Raw genomic sequence first — 16,293 nt, 5'->3', positions numbered from 1 at the left:
AAAAATTTATGACAATTATACAGTCCCCCTGAGGAGGGTGTTGACAAATACATGGATCAACTCAGGACACATTAATTTTCAATAAGAAAACAGCTTTTTAAAAAACAGTAGTATAGCAGCTAATTCAAGAAAACCTTTTGGGTCTAAAACATCACCAAGAATCTAGATCATTCTGGTGGAGGGGTAGAGTAAGTTGAAGAGTTATAAATAGAAAAAAACATCCGGAAGCCACTAGGCTACCTGGGTAATACTCCTTTCTTGAGAGCCATCTAGAGGTGCCATGCCCCCTAGGAAAACTTTCCCACCTCCTGGATGAGATTGTAACAGCATTCATTACTTTTCTTTGCTGTCATGTTAGCCAATCTGCTAGGTGTGAGGTGATACCTCAGAGTTGTTTTGATTTGCATTTCTCTGATTATAAGAGATTTAGAACACTTTTTCATGTGCTTATTAATGGTTTTGATTTCTTTGACTGAAAATTGCCCATTCATGTCCCTTGCCCATTTATCAATTGGAGAATGGCTTGATTTTTTGTACAATTGATTTAGCTCTTTGTAAATTTGAGTAATTAGACCTTTGTCAGAGATTTTTGTTATGAAGATTTTTTCCCAGTTTGTTATTTCCCTTCTAATTTTGGTTACATTGGTTTTATTTGTACAAAAACTAAGGAACAGCCTTTTGCCTTTCTTTGTATCCTCAAGATTTTAGCATGGATCCTGGCACTTAGTAAAAGCTTTGTAATGAGTCTTGTTGGATTTTAGGTCAAAAAATGTTTCTCAGGTAGTGTAGGCTTACTCTTGGATTGAGTCCACCATTGTTGTGATAATACTTCTTTCATATAGATACCAGTTTACAGTTTATAAAGGACTTTCCTTATAAATCCTATGGAGTAGCTGTTATAAGTCTGATGAGTCCGAGATGATAACCTCAGAATTGCTTTGGGTGAGATGTAAAATTTTAAAATATTTTTAAGTCTTAAGAAAATTTTTTTTGTTCCTTCTTGCCATTGTCCCCTCCCTGCCCTACTCTGAAAATTTTTGTAGAAATTTTTATGGGAAAGTGGAAATATATGTAATATTTGTTTGAATATTTTCAGTTTCTTTATAACTCTTCAGCAACTAGTTTCTAACCTTCATCTCTAAAATCTTTAGACTTAATCTTTCCTGAGCCTTTTGAACAAGCAGGATATTAAACTACTTTTTCCTAATCTCTCTAGGAATACTTAGATACTATTGCTACTGTTTTCTCAACTCATAGTCCTTTGAGGCCTAATTGGCAGGGCCCCTGCTTTTTCCACTGAATCTCTTGATCAAAAAAATAGGCTTCTTTATTTATAGGAAGCATACAAGCAAAAAGCCCCTAAGTCTCTCTTCCTTCTCTCTCTCTCTCTCTTTTTTTTTAACCCTTACCTTCTGTCTTAAAATTTATGTAAGTATCAATTCCAAGACCAAAGCGTGATAAGGGCTAGGCAATTGGGGTTTAAGTGACTTGTCTAGGGTCACAGAGCTAGGAAGGATCTCGAGCCAAATTTGAACCCAAGTCTTCCCAACTCAGGCCTTGCTCTCTATCCCTGAGCCACTTAGCTGCCCTTCATTCTTCTGTGAAAATAGCCATGCTCTTTGAAGCAGAATTACATCTATCTTGCTCTTGTGTTTTAGAGTTGCATGCTAATGTTTGTACCAAGTGATCACAGTGTGTTAGAATTATACTGTCCTGACAATATACAGGCTTTATACAGAAATTTTCCCATTTTCTCATTTTTAGAAACTGTGCTGGGGGAGCACATTGTTTTATAGTAACAGATGAACATTTTCTTTAAAATATTTCAAATATTTAATTCTGAAAAATTTTGTAGTCTCCCAAATTGCAATTTTCAGGGAGAAATCTCTTGGGAAACCCTGTTCCCTCCATTTCTCTTTCTCCCTCTGCTCATGCACATGGATGCAGGTACTTTCTTAGAAGGGCTTATAGTCTACAAGTACACAGACATGGATTGAGATGCAAAGATAATTTAGTCACTATGGAATTTCCCTTGGGGAAATGGGGCCTCTTCATTGTGAAATGAAAGTCAAATGCAGTATTCATTTCTTGGATAAAGCCCTATAAGTTGTTGCTTGAAGTAGTAATTTCTTGTTTAAGAGGAAGAATGTTATAGTGGGTCTGGAGTTAAAGGATTTGAGTATATGAAATCTGACTTCCCCTCTATAAATCTTGAACAAATCTTTTCACCTGTCTGTGCCTCAGTTTCCTCATTTGTAAAATGAAGAAGTTAGACTAGACTAGATGGCATCTGGTTCTTTTCAGTTCTAAATCTGCTCCTATGAGTTTGGTGGGCCATACTTGATGTTGTTCCCCAATAGAAAGATTCATTTAAGAATCTGGTGTGTCTTTAGTTATGGGATGGCTATGTTAACTGTGCTATTAATTGTGAGTAAAGAGACTTGATTTTTTGAGGGCATGAGATTGTTCAGTTTCTAAATCTGACCTCCTGAAGAAGGAAGTAATTGGAGCCATTTAATTAATAGGATTGGGTTTGATTTGGATGCAGGGACCATAATCTGTAGGTATCCCTGAAGTTGTATCTAAGGACAGTTTTCAAATCTGATCAGGTGACTTATATTCACTTTTTGAATTATTAAAAAGATACAAGAATTAATAATAGGTGACATTTTAGTAGTATTTTAATGTTTAAAAAGATAACTTTTATGGACATGTTGAAGTAGAGGCATCTATTCTTTCTTTTCAGAAAAAACTGGCCTTTTGGGTGGTAGGAGAGGCTTCCTGAAAGAAGTTTGAGATAGACTGAGAGGAAGGGTTAGAGGAATAAGTAGGGAGGAGGGATTTTAGCAAGTGGCTAGAGATGGGAGAGACTCAGTTTTTCATTTGTACAAACGTCTGAAGTAGTGGACTCAGTCATGTCCTCAAGCCAGTTTGATCAAATTCCAGTTTCTGGGAATCCCAAGGGCTCATTTATAGTACTTAGGCTAAATGTAAATATCTTGAGTATTCATTTGAAGTGTTGGACAACTGAATGAAGAATGTTGCAGTGCTCTACAGAAAGAAATGTGGGTGGTGATTTATTAACCCTAAATCTCTCTGAGGAGACATTAAGTAGTTGCTTTCTACCCTTCCTTCCAGGTTTTCATGTGGGTTTGCTGCAGGGGCTTGTGAGTGAGTGCTTCAAAACAGGTCAACTGAGAAATTATCACAACACTCTGGTAAATGTTGTACATGATCTGCATCAGACCATGTTTCAAGATTTTTTTTAAAGAAGTCTATGCATAATTTGTTTCTATTATAATTTTTGGTTAAAAGAAGCCCCATCCTTTTCTTGCCACAGAACTAACCTGTGAGTTGTTCTCAAAATGGATTTGAACGATAAAAATGTAAAGGAAGAAAGTTATTTTAGAATAAAGTGGATCATTCTTCCTTGGTCTTTGGTCTACATTTCAGCTGACAATGCAAACATTGGGATGAGCAAAATACATGTCTGCTGTCACAGTGGAAACTAGTTTGACTTCTGTAACATGAATAATTTAATAGTTGGAATAAGATTCTTATTTGAATTTTAAACAGAAATGATAGTTCTGGTAGTTAAACTAAGTGAAGTGGCAATCTTTTACAATAGTGTGCCTACTCTCAGATGTTCAGATTCTAGAAACTCAGATATTTTAGGTGGCACTTGATTTTCATATTCTAATTACTTTTGGAATAAAGATTTCTTGGGGTTTTTCCCCTCTAGGGCTAGGTATTTCTTAGAGGCCCTTTGGGGAAAAAATTGGAATGGTAAAAATTTGAGACTTTGAGTCAGAGTACCTTGGTTGAAATCATGACTCAGTTTCCTCATCATAAAATAAGGAGGTTGAATAGATGATCTCTAAAGACCTTTTTTGGGGAGGGAGGGAGGGAGGTTCTGTAAAAGCTATTTCCCTAAGTAGTATACAAGAAAGTGAGATTAGGAATGGGGTGTGTGTGTGGATGTTAATATAATGCCTACTAAATATTTATTGAATGCTCAGATAGGTGTCCCCATGGAGGTAAACAGATTTTTTCCCCACCAACATTAATAAATCTTATCCATAGTGCTTTGAACTTGTGGGAAGAAAGAAGTTATGTGTAAATGCTGTAGCAGTAGAAACATGGATGTCTAGTCACCTAAATTCTTGAATTCTCTGTCAGTGGAGGGATTTTCTGGTGGTAAAGCAGGCCTGTGACTGTGTCTTTTGGACACTTGTCAGTATTTCCTTTCTTCTCAAACCTAAACAATGACTTAGAAGAGGAAGGAAGAAGAACCACCATTGGTGCACGTGATGAAGGTTGCTATAATGGGTGAATGCTCTGAGGCAGCTGGGCCAAGGTTTCTGGGGGTCATCAGGTCAGTTGGTACAGAAGATGGTCTTTGGAAAGGCCATTTTGTTCTGCTCTCCCTGTATTTCATTTTGTTTTGAAGATTGTTGGTGGCTCATGTGACTAGACACAAGCCTAGTCCTGTCTGTTTGTTTTTCTTTATTTCTTTTATTTACTAATTAATTAATTAAATTTGGGGGGGGTTATTTATTTGTTTTTTTTGGCAGCTAAGTGACTCAGTAGGCCTAGAGACAGGAAGTCCTAGGTTCAAATGTGGCCTCAGACACTTCTTAGCTGTGTGACCCTGGGCAAGTCACTTAACCCCTATTGCCTAGTCCTTACTGCTCTTCTGTCTTGGAACTAGTACACAGTATTGATTCTAAGATGGAAGGTAAGGGTTAAAAAATTTTTTTTTAATTTATTTTCTTGGTTTTTATATCATCTCCGTTCCCATGATCTCCCCCCACTACAGAGAGCCATATTTTATAATGAATAACAGAAAAGGAGTAACTGGGGGTTTGGGGGAAAGTTCTGTAAAAACTATTCAAATCAATCAAGTCTGACACTATATGCAATATATTATGCACTTCTGAAGGGAAGGAAATATCTCCTCATATCTTCTCTTTGTGGGCAACATAGATTATTATAATTTTACAGTTCTGAGTTTCAGTTATTTCATTGCTACTATTCTTTCCATTTACATTGTAATCATTGTATGTATTTTCTTTGTTCTGCTTATTTCACTTAGTATCAATTTGTATAAAACTTCTCCTGCTTCTCTCTGTTATTTCATGTTAATTGTTTCTTATGGCACTGTAATTGTCCATTACATTTATGTACTATAGTTAGTTTAGCCATTTCAAGTGTTAAGCAGCTACTTTGTTTCAAGTTTTTTGCTACACAAAATATTGTATAAATGTTTTGGTATGTGTCATATCTTTGTTTTTGTCTTTTTGTTTGCTTTTCAAAAAACCTGTCATTTATTCATTTATGAGTTATTTATTTAAATTTAATATATTTACTATAATAATTTTTAAAATACTCTCTTCTTGAATGGTACATTCATCTTATTTAGCCTACTATGTGTAAGTCATATACTTAATCAAGATGTGCCAATGACTTCATTTGTCCTTCCCTTAATTCCTTAGTAAAGCTTTTTAACCACAAACCTAGGCTCCTTATGATATTCCAGCTGCCTATTTAAAATTCCTTGAGGCTTAGTATTAGACTAGTGATTGCAGGGGAAATTGAGGATGAAAATGCCCTTTGGGGGAATTAGCTTTCAGAGTTAGTTGAGGAAAACTACTTATAGCTTCTTTCAGATAGTCCCTGCCATATACTTCTCAGCTACTTAAAATTCCTAACTCTTGCCTTTGGGGGAAAGGATGACATGACAGCAAATAATTTAGTTATAATGTTTGGATGCTATTAGTTAGATAACCAGTATTGGATAATTCTGCTCAGGTAAAGTATAGTTCTAAGAAAGGCATATAAACATATATTAAATTTCAGGGGTATTCACAAAATTCTTTTTTATGGAGAAATTGGGAATTGGCCTCAACCTAGGTGTATACCCTATACCATTTTATCTGGAAGTACTATAATTGAGAATAACCAAGAAATACTTGTTTCCTGCTGGATTCCTTTGAGCTTTGGTAGCTGCTTTGCCTATGGCAAACAACATGAAGGTGTATTCCTCTCTTTCCAGCCCTAGGGCTAGACTCTGGTTGGTAACTAGAATTCTTCAGAAAGAACTGGGAAATAGCCTTTCAGCCATTTCTTTGGATGTTGAACATTTTACCAAATAAGTGAATAATATGCATGTAGTAGGAGTGCTGACTACATATCCTTTCCATAAGCTCCAATCTATGTTCCTAGTCCTAGTTTAATGTACATATGAAAGGGGCAGCTGGGTAGCTCAGTGGATTGAGAGTCAGGCCTAGAGATGGGAGGTGCTGGGTTCAAATCTGACCTCAGACACTTCTCAGCTGTGTGACCCTGGGCAGGTCACTTACCTCCATTGCCCAGCCCTTACAACTCTTCTGCCTTGGAGTCAATACTGTGTATTGGCTCCAAGATGGAAGGTAAGGGTTTAAATAAATAAAGTACATATGAGCTATTAGTAAGAACTTTGTCTCACAAATCTGTTTTCTTCCACAGGATTTCATCCCAGGATCTCTATGGCTTTCTCTTCAGGACCTTGGGGGTCCCTTCTAAACCCTGTAAGCAGAGCACTAAGCCAGCGCTATTTCAGGTATTTTCTTTCCTTTTATTTTTCCTCATAGAGAATAAGCCTGAATAAGAGTACAAGAAGCCAAGTTCCCTACTTCCTTGCAAGTGTGGGAGGTTTATTATGGAATATTGCATGTAGTATCAGATTTTTTTCAACATAAGTTATTAGATTTGCTAAATTTTTTTTTTTTCAGTTCTCTTTATGGAAGGACTTAGGAGAAGGATGCAGGGGGAAATTTATGCAATGTAAAAATCAAATATGTCAGTAAAACATCTTTTTTAAAACTAGCAAAAATATTTTATTGATACCTTTTGACTTTAGATCACAATCATCTCCTACCCCTCTGCAGATCAAACTCTTCCTTGTGACAGAGAAAAACAATTAAGCAAAAACATTTGATACAGAAACTTCTTTGATTGTATATAATATTATGTGTTATTATTCTCCTATCTCTGCCATAAGGAAGGAAGTTTGTTCTGGTACTTCATAACTTTTCCCCCAATTACTCAGTTTAATTTCTTTTTAGTGATCTTTTCATTCATGTTGTTGTCTTTGAGTAAGTTGTTCTCTTGATTCTACTTATTTTGCTCTGCATTGCTTCATACTAATCTTCTTTCTCTAAATACTTGTCATTTTTTTCTGTGCAATAATATTCCATTGCATTTGTTTACCAGTTTCAGCAATTCCCTAATTGATCAGCAGACACAGATACAAATAACCTTTGTTTTTGCCTTTGACTTCCTTGAGAGATATAGTAGGACCACAATCTAATAGGGTTCCTCTCTCCTCTAACAACATGGGTTAGGCTAATTTTTCTTTTCTTTTTCTTTTTTTTTTAAGCTTTTACCTATGTCTAGTCAATACTAAGTATTTGAAGTGTTGATTCTAAGGCACAAGAATGGTAAGGACTGGGTGATTGTGGTTAAATGACTTGCACTAGGTCACATAACTAGGAAGTGTCTGAGGCCAGATTTGAACCCTAGTCCTTCCAACTTCAGGCCTGACATTCTATATGTGCTACTGAGTGGCCCCAAGTCAGGCTAATTTTCTCCAAGACTTTGATTAGTTCAGGGAACCAAGGTTCAAACTGTGTCTCCTAGGGTCAATTTTATTATCTTTCAGGGAAAAATTAGCCAAACCCATGTTTCCTACAGAGGGAGGGAGAGAGGAATGAATCCTTTGTTGAAAGTGATTCTCTCACAGGGCACATATCAAGTATAGGGTTTGCTAGGTTAAAGGGTATGGCAATTTAGTCACTTCTGCAAAATTCCAAATTGAAATGCAGAATGGTTGGGCCACTTCACCCCAATAATGCTGTAGTGTTTCTTTTTTTTAGAACACCACCAACATTACTTTCCCATCTTTTGTCATCTTAACTACTTTTTATTTTTATTTTTAAAAAATTTTATTTAATTAGTTAATTTAGAGTATTTTCCCATGGTTACGTGATTCATGTTCTTTCCTCTCCTCCCACCCTCCCATAGCCAACGAGCAATTCCATTGGCTTAACTACTTTTTAAAAAAAATGATGCTTTGTTATTTTTCCATCCTTGCCATTTCTTAATCAATTTGCCTCTGCCAGAGACTCTTACTTGGTAATAGAGAAACAGTTAAGGACAAGCTGATTTATCCATTCTGCATCCACTGTACTTTTCTGATTCCCCCCACCCCTCCCAAAGTACTTTGTATTTAACTACTTTGTACATATTTATATGGATTAACTTTATATTTATACTGTATCTATTTTTACATGAACTTCTCTTTTCCATCAGACTATTAACTCATTATATACTCACTTTTGTGAGTAGAGGTTTTCATTCTTTGTAATGATATCTCTAGCCCTAATACAGAACCTAGTACATAATAAATGTTTAATATTTGTTGATATGATTATCTCCTCTCTATTGAGAGAAGGGGAATAATTTTTATCAATCCTTTGAAATCAAGATCTGGAATCAAGGCATTAGTCTGAATTCTGGTGTCTTCTGGGTTGTGTCGTTATCATTGTATATGTTCTCTTGGTTCTGTTTTCTTTGCTCTGTATACTCTTAGTTCATATGAGTCTTCCCAGGTTCCCCTGAATTGTTCATATTTGTTATCTTTTAATGACACTTTCTTAATGGTATTGCCTAGTAATATTCCATTACATTTCTAAACTACAATTTGTTCAGCTATTCCCCAGTGAACAGGCACTTATTGATCTGTCAAATTGATCTTTCTTAAGTGCAGGTGTGACTATGTCACTTTCATATTCAATAAACTACTGGAAAAAGCCTCTTTGTTCCTCCAGGATCACAGACAAATCCTATTGCGCTTTTAAAGTTCTTCATAACTCAGGCCCTTCCTACCTTTCCAGGTTTCTTACACCTTACTCCCTTCTGGGTACCCTGCAGTTCAGTGATACTGACCTTCTTGCTGTTTCATCATCTCAGTTTAGACATTTTCACTATACCTGGAAATCTCTTCCTCCTCATCTATACCTCTGGGCTTCCCTGATATCCTTGAAAGTCACAGCTAAAGTACTACCTTGTTCAAGAAGCCTTCTCAGTCCTCCTTAATCTTAGTGCCTTCCCTCTGAGATTATCTCTTATTTATCCTTTTTATATCTTGTTTATTTATAGTTGTTTGCATGCTGCCTTCCCAATTAGATTGTGAGTTCTCTGAAAGCAGGGCTTTTTAGCACAATGCCTGGCACATAGTAAGTGCTTAATAAATGCTTATTGACTGACCAACCTAATTTGTTATTACAAAAAATACAACGATGAATATTTTTATACAACTGGGACATTTTTTTTTGTCTTTTATCCCTTTGAGATATCTGCTATCCAGTAGTGGAATTGCTGGATGAAAGGGTAAGATCATCTTAGTCACTTTTTTCTAATAATTATACATTTAAAAAAAATTACTCATTTTGCTAACTATTTCCCAATTACATGTAAAATTTTTCAAATTATTATTTTAAAATTTTGAGTTCCAAATTCCTCCCTCCCTTCTGCCCTTCCCCTTTCATTGAGAAGGGAAGCACTTAGATTTTGATCATATATTTGAAGTCATGCCAAACATTTAAAAATACAGACAAAATTAAACAAAAAGAAAGTTTAAAAAAGTATGCCTCAATCTACTTTTAGTGTTCATTAGTTCTTTCTGGAGTCAGACAGCATTTTTCATCATGGATCCTTTGGAATTGTTTTGATCAGAGTAGCTAAATCTCCAGAATGGTGGGAATGGTTTACAGCTCCACCAGCAGTACATTAGTGTCCCAGTTTTTCCACTGCAAAAGATTTTTTCTCCCTAGTTTCCTATTTTCCTTCTAATATTGGCTATTTTAGTTTTATTTATGCAAAAGCCTTTTAATTTCATGCAATCAAAATTACTTTACTTCCCATCATCTCCTCTATCTCTTGTTTGGTGATAAACTCTTCCCTTATTCATAGATCTGACAGGTTAATCTTCTTTGTTCCCCTAGTTTGCTTATGCTATCACCCTTTATGTCAAAATCATGTAGCCATTTTAATTTTAACTTGGTATATGGTATGAGAGGTTGGTCTATGCCTAGTTTCTTTTCTTCTTCATTTTTTTAAAATTAAAACCCTTACCTCCTTGGAGTCAATACTGTGTATTGGCTCCAAGGCAGAAGAGCAGTAAGGGCTAGGCAATGGGGGCCAAGTGACTTGTCCAGGGTCACACAGCTAGGAAGTGTCTGAGGCCCGATTTGAACCTAGGACCTCCCATCTTCAGGCCTGGCTCTCAATCCACTGAGCTACCCAGCTGCCCCCTCTATGCCTAGTTTCTGCCAAACTGCTTTCTAGTTTTCCCAGAAATTTTTGTCAGGTGGTGAGTTCTTGGATTTTTGGGTTTATCAAACACTAGGTAACTATAGTCATTTGCTACTATGTATCATGTACCTAATCTAGTCTACTGATCCACACTCTATTTCTTTGCAAGTGCCAAATTGTTTTTAAGATTACTCCTTTGTAATGATTTGAAATATGGAACTTTAGGCCACCTTTCTTAACATTTTTTTCTTGTGAATTCCCTTGATATTCTTGACCTTTTGTTCTTTTAGATGAATTTTATTAGTCTTTTTTTTCTAGCACTGAATAAGTAAACTAACTTAGAGTTGTCATTTTTATTCTATTGGCCTAATCTATCCAAGAGCAATTAATGTTTCCCCAATTATTTAGTTCTAGCTTTATTTGTTTTGAAAAGTGTTTTATACTTGTGTTCATGTAATCCTTAGGTTTGTCTTGGCAGGCATTTTATAGTCCCATTAGTTTATATTGTTTGCATCTATTTTAAGTGGAATTTCTCTTATCTCCTGTTGGGCTTTGTTGGTCATATGTAGGATTGCTGATGATTTATGTGAGTTTATTTTATATCTTGCAACTTTGCTGAAGTTGTTAATTATTTCAGCTAATTTTTAAATTGATTCTCGAAGTATAACATCATATCATCGGCAGAGTGATAGTTTTGTTTCCTCGTTGCCTACTCTAATGCCTTCAATTTCTTATTGCTATAGTTGGCATTTCTAGTGCTATATTGAATAATAGTGCTGATAATGGACGTCTTTGCTTCACTCTCAATCTTTTTTTTTGAGAAGTCTTCAAATTTATCTCCATTTCAGATAATGCTTGCATTTGGTTTTAGATAGAGACTACTTATCATTCTGAGAACGTTTCCATTAACTCCTCTGCTTTCCAGTGTTTTTTTTTTAAACCCTCACCTTCCATCTTGGAGTCAACACTGTGTATTGGCTCCAAGGCAGAAGAGTGGTAAGGGCTAGGCAATGGGGGTCAAGTGACTTGCCCAGGGTCACACAGCTGGGAAGTGTCTGAGGCCAGATTTGAACCCAGGACCTCCCATCTCTAGGCCTGGCTCTCAATCCACAGAGCTACCCAGATGCCCCCTTTCCAGTGTTTTTAATAGGAACAGATATTATAGTTTTTTAAGGCTTTTTTTTATCTTGATAAGATTGTATGATTTTTCTTGTTATTGATATGGTCAATGATACTAATTTGTTGTTGTTCAGTCATTTTTCAGATGTGTCTGACTCTTGTGACCCCAATTGGGTTATTTTTGGCAAAGATTCTGGAGTGGTTTGCTATTTTCTTCTCCAGCTTATTTTATAGATGAGGAAATTGAGATAAACAGGGTTAGGTAACTCCCTAGAGTCATACAAGTAATAAGTGTCTGAGGCTGGATTTAATATAAATCCTACCTGGTCATAATGTATATCTTTGTAATATATTGCTGCAATCTCCTTGGTAGTATATTTTTTTAATTTTACATTGATATTAAGGAAATTGGTCTATTTCTTTCTCTGATTTTGTTCTCCTTGTTTTAGGTATCAGAACCATATTTTTATCATAAAAGGAATTTGACAGAATTCCTTCTTTATTGATTTTTTTCAAATAATTTATATAATATTGGGATTAATCATTCCCTCAGTATTTGATAGAAGTCACTTGTAAATCCATCTGTTCCTGGAGGATTTTTCTTAGGGAGCTCTTTGATGGCTTGTTCAATTTCTTTTCCTAAGCTAAAGTTATTTAAGTATTCCATTTCCTCTTCTGATATTCTGGGTAGTTTATATTTTTGTAAGTATTCATCCATTTTTCTTAGGTTGTTTACTAGTATATAATTGTACAAAACAGCTTCTAATAATTGCTTTAATTTATCTTCATTGGTGCTCCATTCACATCTTTCATTTTTGATACTAGTAATTTGGCTTTCTTTTTTAAAATCAAATTAACCAATGGTATATCTATTTTATTGTTTTTTTCCTCCTAAAACCATTTCCTAGTTGCCAAACAGTTGTCTCTTCATGTTCCCACTACATCAGGACAGAAAGCGAACCTCTGTGCTCTTGATTTATGACCCTTAAAATGTGTTTAGGCAATAGGGTTGCTAAACAGCATCTTTTCTTGTGTCCACTGCTAGCATAGGAGTGCCCTGTAATAGCTTTCTGGCTTTAGAGTTCCCACAAGTGCTTGTGTTGGCACCATCAAATTCCATCCCTAGTGTTTCATCCACATGGGCTGTGGGCCAGCCTCTTTCCCCTTATCACAGATCTCTCTTTCTAAACTCCTGTGTTGTGTTGGGCTAGAAGAATGGCTTACTTTGACCTTTTATTGACTCTGCCACTCTAGAATTCATTTTGAGCTGTTTAAAGTTGTTTGGAGGGAAATAATGGGAGAACTGACTGAGTGCTTCTCTTCTCTACCCTCTTGGCTCTATCCATCCATATTGTTTTTAAAAAATCAATTGGATGAATTCACAGCTCCACCAACAGTTTGGGTAACCTTGCCTTTCCCTACCTTCTCTAACACTGACTTTTAAAAAATCTTTGCCTATTTGGCAGCCATGAGAAAAACTATTTATTTTAGTTTGAATTTCTCTTAGTAGCATTTTGAGTATTTTTTCATATGCTTGTTGAAATTTTTTTCCATTTGAATTAGTTTATTTAGTCGATTTAGAACATTATTCCTTGGTTACAATAATCACATTATTTCCCCCCTCCCCTTCACCCACCCTTCCCACAGCCCAATTTCATTGGGTATTCCTTGTGTCCTTGACCAGAACCTATTTCCATGTTGTTGATGTTTGCACTAGTGAAATTTTAAAAATTAATATTTTATTCATATAAAGCCTGCATTTCCCATTGTATCCCTCTATCCTTTTCCTGCCAGAGAGGCATCCCTTATAAAAAGAAAAAGAAAAGAGAAGAAAAAACAGTTAGCAAAATTAACTATTGTATCAAAAAAGTCTAACTCTGAATATAGTTTTCCATGCCCAAGGTCTCCCACCTTGCTGCAAAAAGTGGGAGAAGTGTCTTCTCATATTTCTTCTTTGTAGTGAAAATAGCCTTTAGTTTCAGTTGATGGTTGTTCTTTCCATTTATATTGTTTTCCTGGCTCTACGTAATATCTCTTGCATCAGTTCATATGTTTTTTCATGCTTCTCTGTATTTGTCACTTCTTATGGTAGTGATATTTCAATACATTCATGAACCACACTTTGTTTAGCCATTCCCCAATCAATGGCCAACTACTTTGTTTGCAATTTTGTGCTTTCACATATTTGTATCATAAAGGAAATTTGATCAGATTTCTTCTTTACTGTTTTTTTTTCCCAAAGAATTTAAATAGTATTGGGATTAATCCTTACTTAACTATTTGGGGAAAGTCACTTGTTAATCCATCTGGTCCTGAAGATTTTTTCTTTGGCAATTCTCTGCTAGCTTGTTCAATTTATTTTTCTAAGATAGGGTTATTTAAGCATTACATTTCTTCTTCTGTTATTCTGGGTAATGTATATTTTTATAAATATTCATTAAAATATGGCTATGACTATCTTGGTATGTACAATCATTTCTTCTGTCTTTTTAACCTTTGGTGTGGAAAATGTCCTAATAGGATGAAAATGCACATACAATTTAGTCATTTTGCTCTAATAATGCAAAATTTTAAAACTCAGCTGGATGAATTCACAATTCCACTAATAGGACATGGCTATGCCTTTTCACAGTCTCTCTAATACTGATTTTTGCTGAGTTTTTTTTCCCACTAGTTTGGTGGTGTGGGACAAACTTTAGACATCTTAATTTGCCATTCTTATTAGTGCTTTGAAGTTAAAAAAATTTTTTTTGGTAACTATTTACCCATTTCACCTAGATTATTATATTTATTGCCATGTAATTGGGCAAATTAGCTCTTAATAATAGTCTTAATTTCTTCTTCATTAGAGAGATTAGCCCTTCATTAGAGATTGCCCTTTTCATTTTTGATACTGTTAATTCGATTCTCTTCTTTCTTTTTTATTAGATTTACTAGTACTTAATTTTATTTGTTTTTTTTCCAAAGTACTAGCTCCTAGTCTTATTTAGTAGTTCAGTGGTTGTTGTTGTTGTTGTTGTTTTACTAATTTCTCCTTTAATTTTTAGAATTTCCAAGTTTTTATCTGGGGATTTAAAAATTTGTTCTCTTTCCAATTTTTTAAGTTGCAAGCCCAATTCATTGATCTCCTCCATCTCTGGAGTTGATATAGGCACTCAGAGATATAAATTTTCTCCTGAGTACTGCTTTGGCTGTATCCCATAGATTTTGATATGTTATCTCTTCATTATCATTCTCTTCAATGAAGTTGTTAATTATTTCTATGATTTGTTTTTTGACCCACCAGTTTTGAAGAATTATATGATTTAGTTTCCAATTAATTTTAAATTTGCCTCTCCATGGACCCTTATTAATTGTAATTTTTCTTATATTATGATCTGGAAAAGTTGCATTTATTATTCCTACTTTTCTGCATTTGTTTGCAATGTTTCTGTGCCCTAGTACATGGTTGATCTTTGTATATGTACCATGTACTTCTGAGAAGAAAGTATATTCCTTTTTATCTCTATTCAGCTTTCTCCAAATATCTATTAACTTTAATTTTTCTAATATTTCATTTATTTTCCTTACTTTCTTATTTATTTTTTGGTTTGATTTATCTAGTTCTGAAAGGGGAAGGTTGAGATACCCCACTAGTATATCCATTTCTACCTTAAGCTCCTTTACTTTCTCCTTTAGAAATCTAGATGGTTTACCATTTGGTACATAAATGTTTAGTAATGATATTATTTAATTTTGAAGTATTTTTAAAAAATATATACTTAACAGTTTTTACTGCTTCATATCCTTTGACTATTTGTCCAGTGGGGAGTGGCTTTTGATCTTAGAGTTGTTTCATTTTTCACTCTCTCTTTTTCCCCCCTTAAATTCTTACCTTTCTTCTTAGAATTGATACAAGAATTGGTTCTAGGGCAGAAGGATGATAAGGGCTAGGCAGTTGGACCCTAGTGCCCAGGGTCACATAGCTAGGAGGTATATGAGGCTACATTAGAACCTAGGACCTCTCAACTCTAGGTCTGGCTCTCTATCCCCTGAGTCACCTAGCTGACCCTCTGATATATTTTGAATATGAGATTTTTATAGAATTTTTGGTGCCAACACTTTCCCCCTTCAGGCAAACAAACTTAAGAGACCTGCCTTGGGTCACACAGATTTGAATGCAAGTCCTCCTAATTTAAGCCTGGTGCTCTATTCACTGAGCTATCTAGCTGCCCAGGATAGATTGTTTTTGAGAGCTAATGCTGCCAACTCTCACCTTCACACTTAGCTGTCTTGGTCTTCAGGCAACAGACACTGTCAGGTCTGTACTAGAAACCTAACCTTTGAGAGCCAGCATAAGGGTAATGATGAAAATGATCATCACAATAGCTGACATTTGTCTAGCAGTTCAAGGTTTATAAAGGACTTTGCATCCATTATTCCATTGATACCTAAGGGTAGTAAGTCAATGGCCACTGGGTGTGTGAGATGGAGCTGGGCAGGGGCAGGATAGGAATTCAATTTGGATGCATTTACTCCTGGAGTCAGGGGTACATAATAGAACTTCTGTGCTCAATCACTCATATTTCTGTAGCTTTTTAAGTTTTATAAAGGGTCTTTTATTTATTTATTTTTTAACAACAACTCTGTGAGGCCAGTTGTTTACCATGATACTGGCCTTTGCTTTATCTGAAGTGTTGCTGAGTGGGACTCAGTGTCTCATAGTCAACTGGAGCTGTTTTTCATGCCTGCTTCTTTCCCTCTTCTCTGCCTCCCATCTAACTCCTCCCTTCTTGCTTATTTCACAGTGTTGTCTTAAGGGAGAACACTTTATAAACT

The 16,293-nt window shown here is 35.4% G+C and overlaps 1 protein-coding gene across 10 annotated transcripts in view; it reads left to right on the top strand.

The window, feature by feature from the left end:
* Positions 1 to 16,293, top strand: part of MRPL14 (mitochondrial ribosomal protein L14) — a 34,138-nt gene that overhangs the window by 15,647 nt on the left and 2,198 nt on the right. For 7 of the 10 annotated variants that reach the window (XM_056818311.1, XM_056818317.1, XM_056818312.1 and 4 more), the window contains one exon: positions 6,508 to 6,601. In XM_056818311.1, coding sequence (XP_056674289.1) covers positions 6,528 to 6,601 — 74 coding nt within the window. In that variant the 5' untranslated portion in view covers positions 6,508 to 6,527. Of the gene's footprint in view, positions 1 to 3,138; positions 3,219 to 6,507; positions 6,602 to 16,293 lie in introns of all 10 variants that reach the window. The other 3 variants (XM_056818313.1, XM_056818315.1, XM_056818316.1) reach the window with 1 other exon arrangement.

This window comes from Monodelphis domestica, chromosome 2 (assembly GCF_027887165.1).
Source record: "Monodelphis domestica isolate mMonDom1 chromosome 2, mMonDom1.pri, whole genome shotgun sequence".
Taxonomy (NCBI): Eukaryota; Metazoa; Chordata; class Mammalia; order Didelphimorphia; family Didelphidae; genus Monodelphis; species Monodelphis domestica.
Note: the sequence above shows the minus strand (reverse complement) of the source record. Positions and strands in the feature narration are given on the sequence as shown.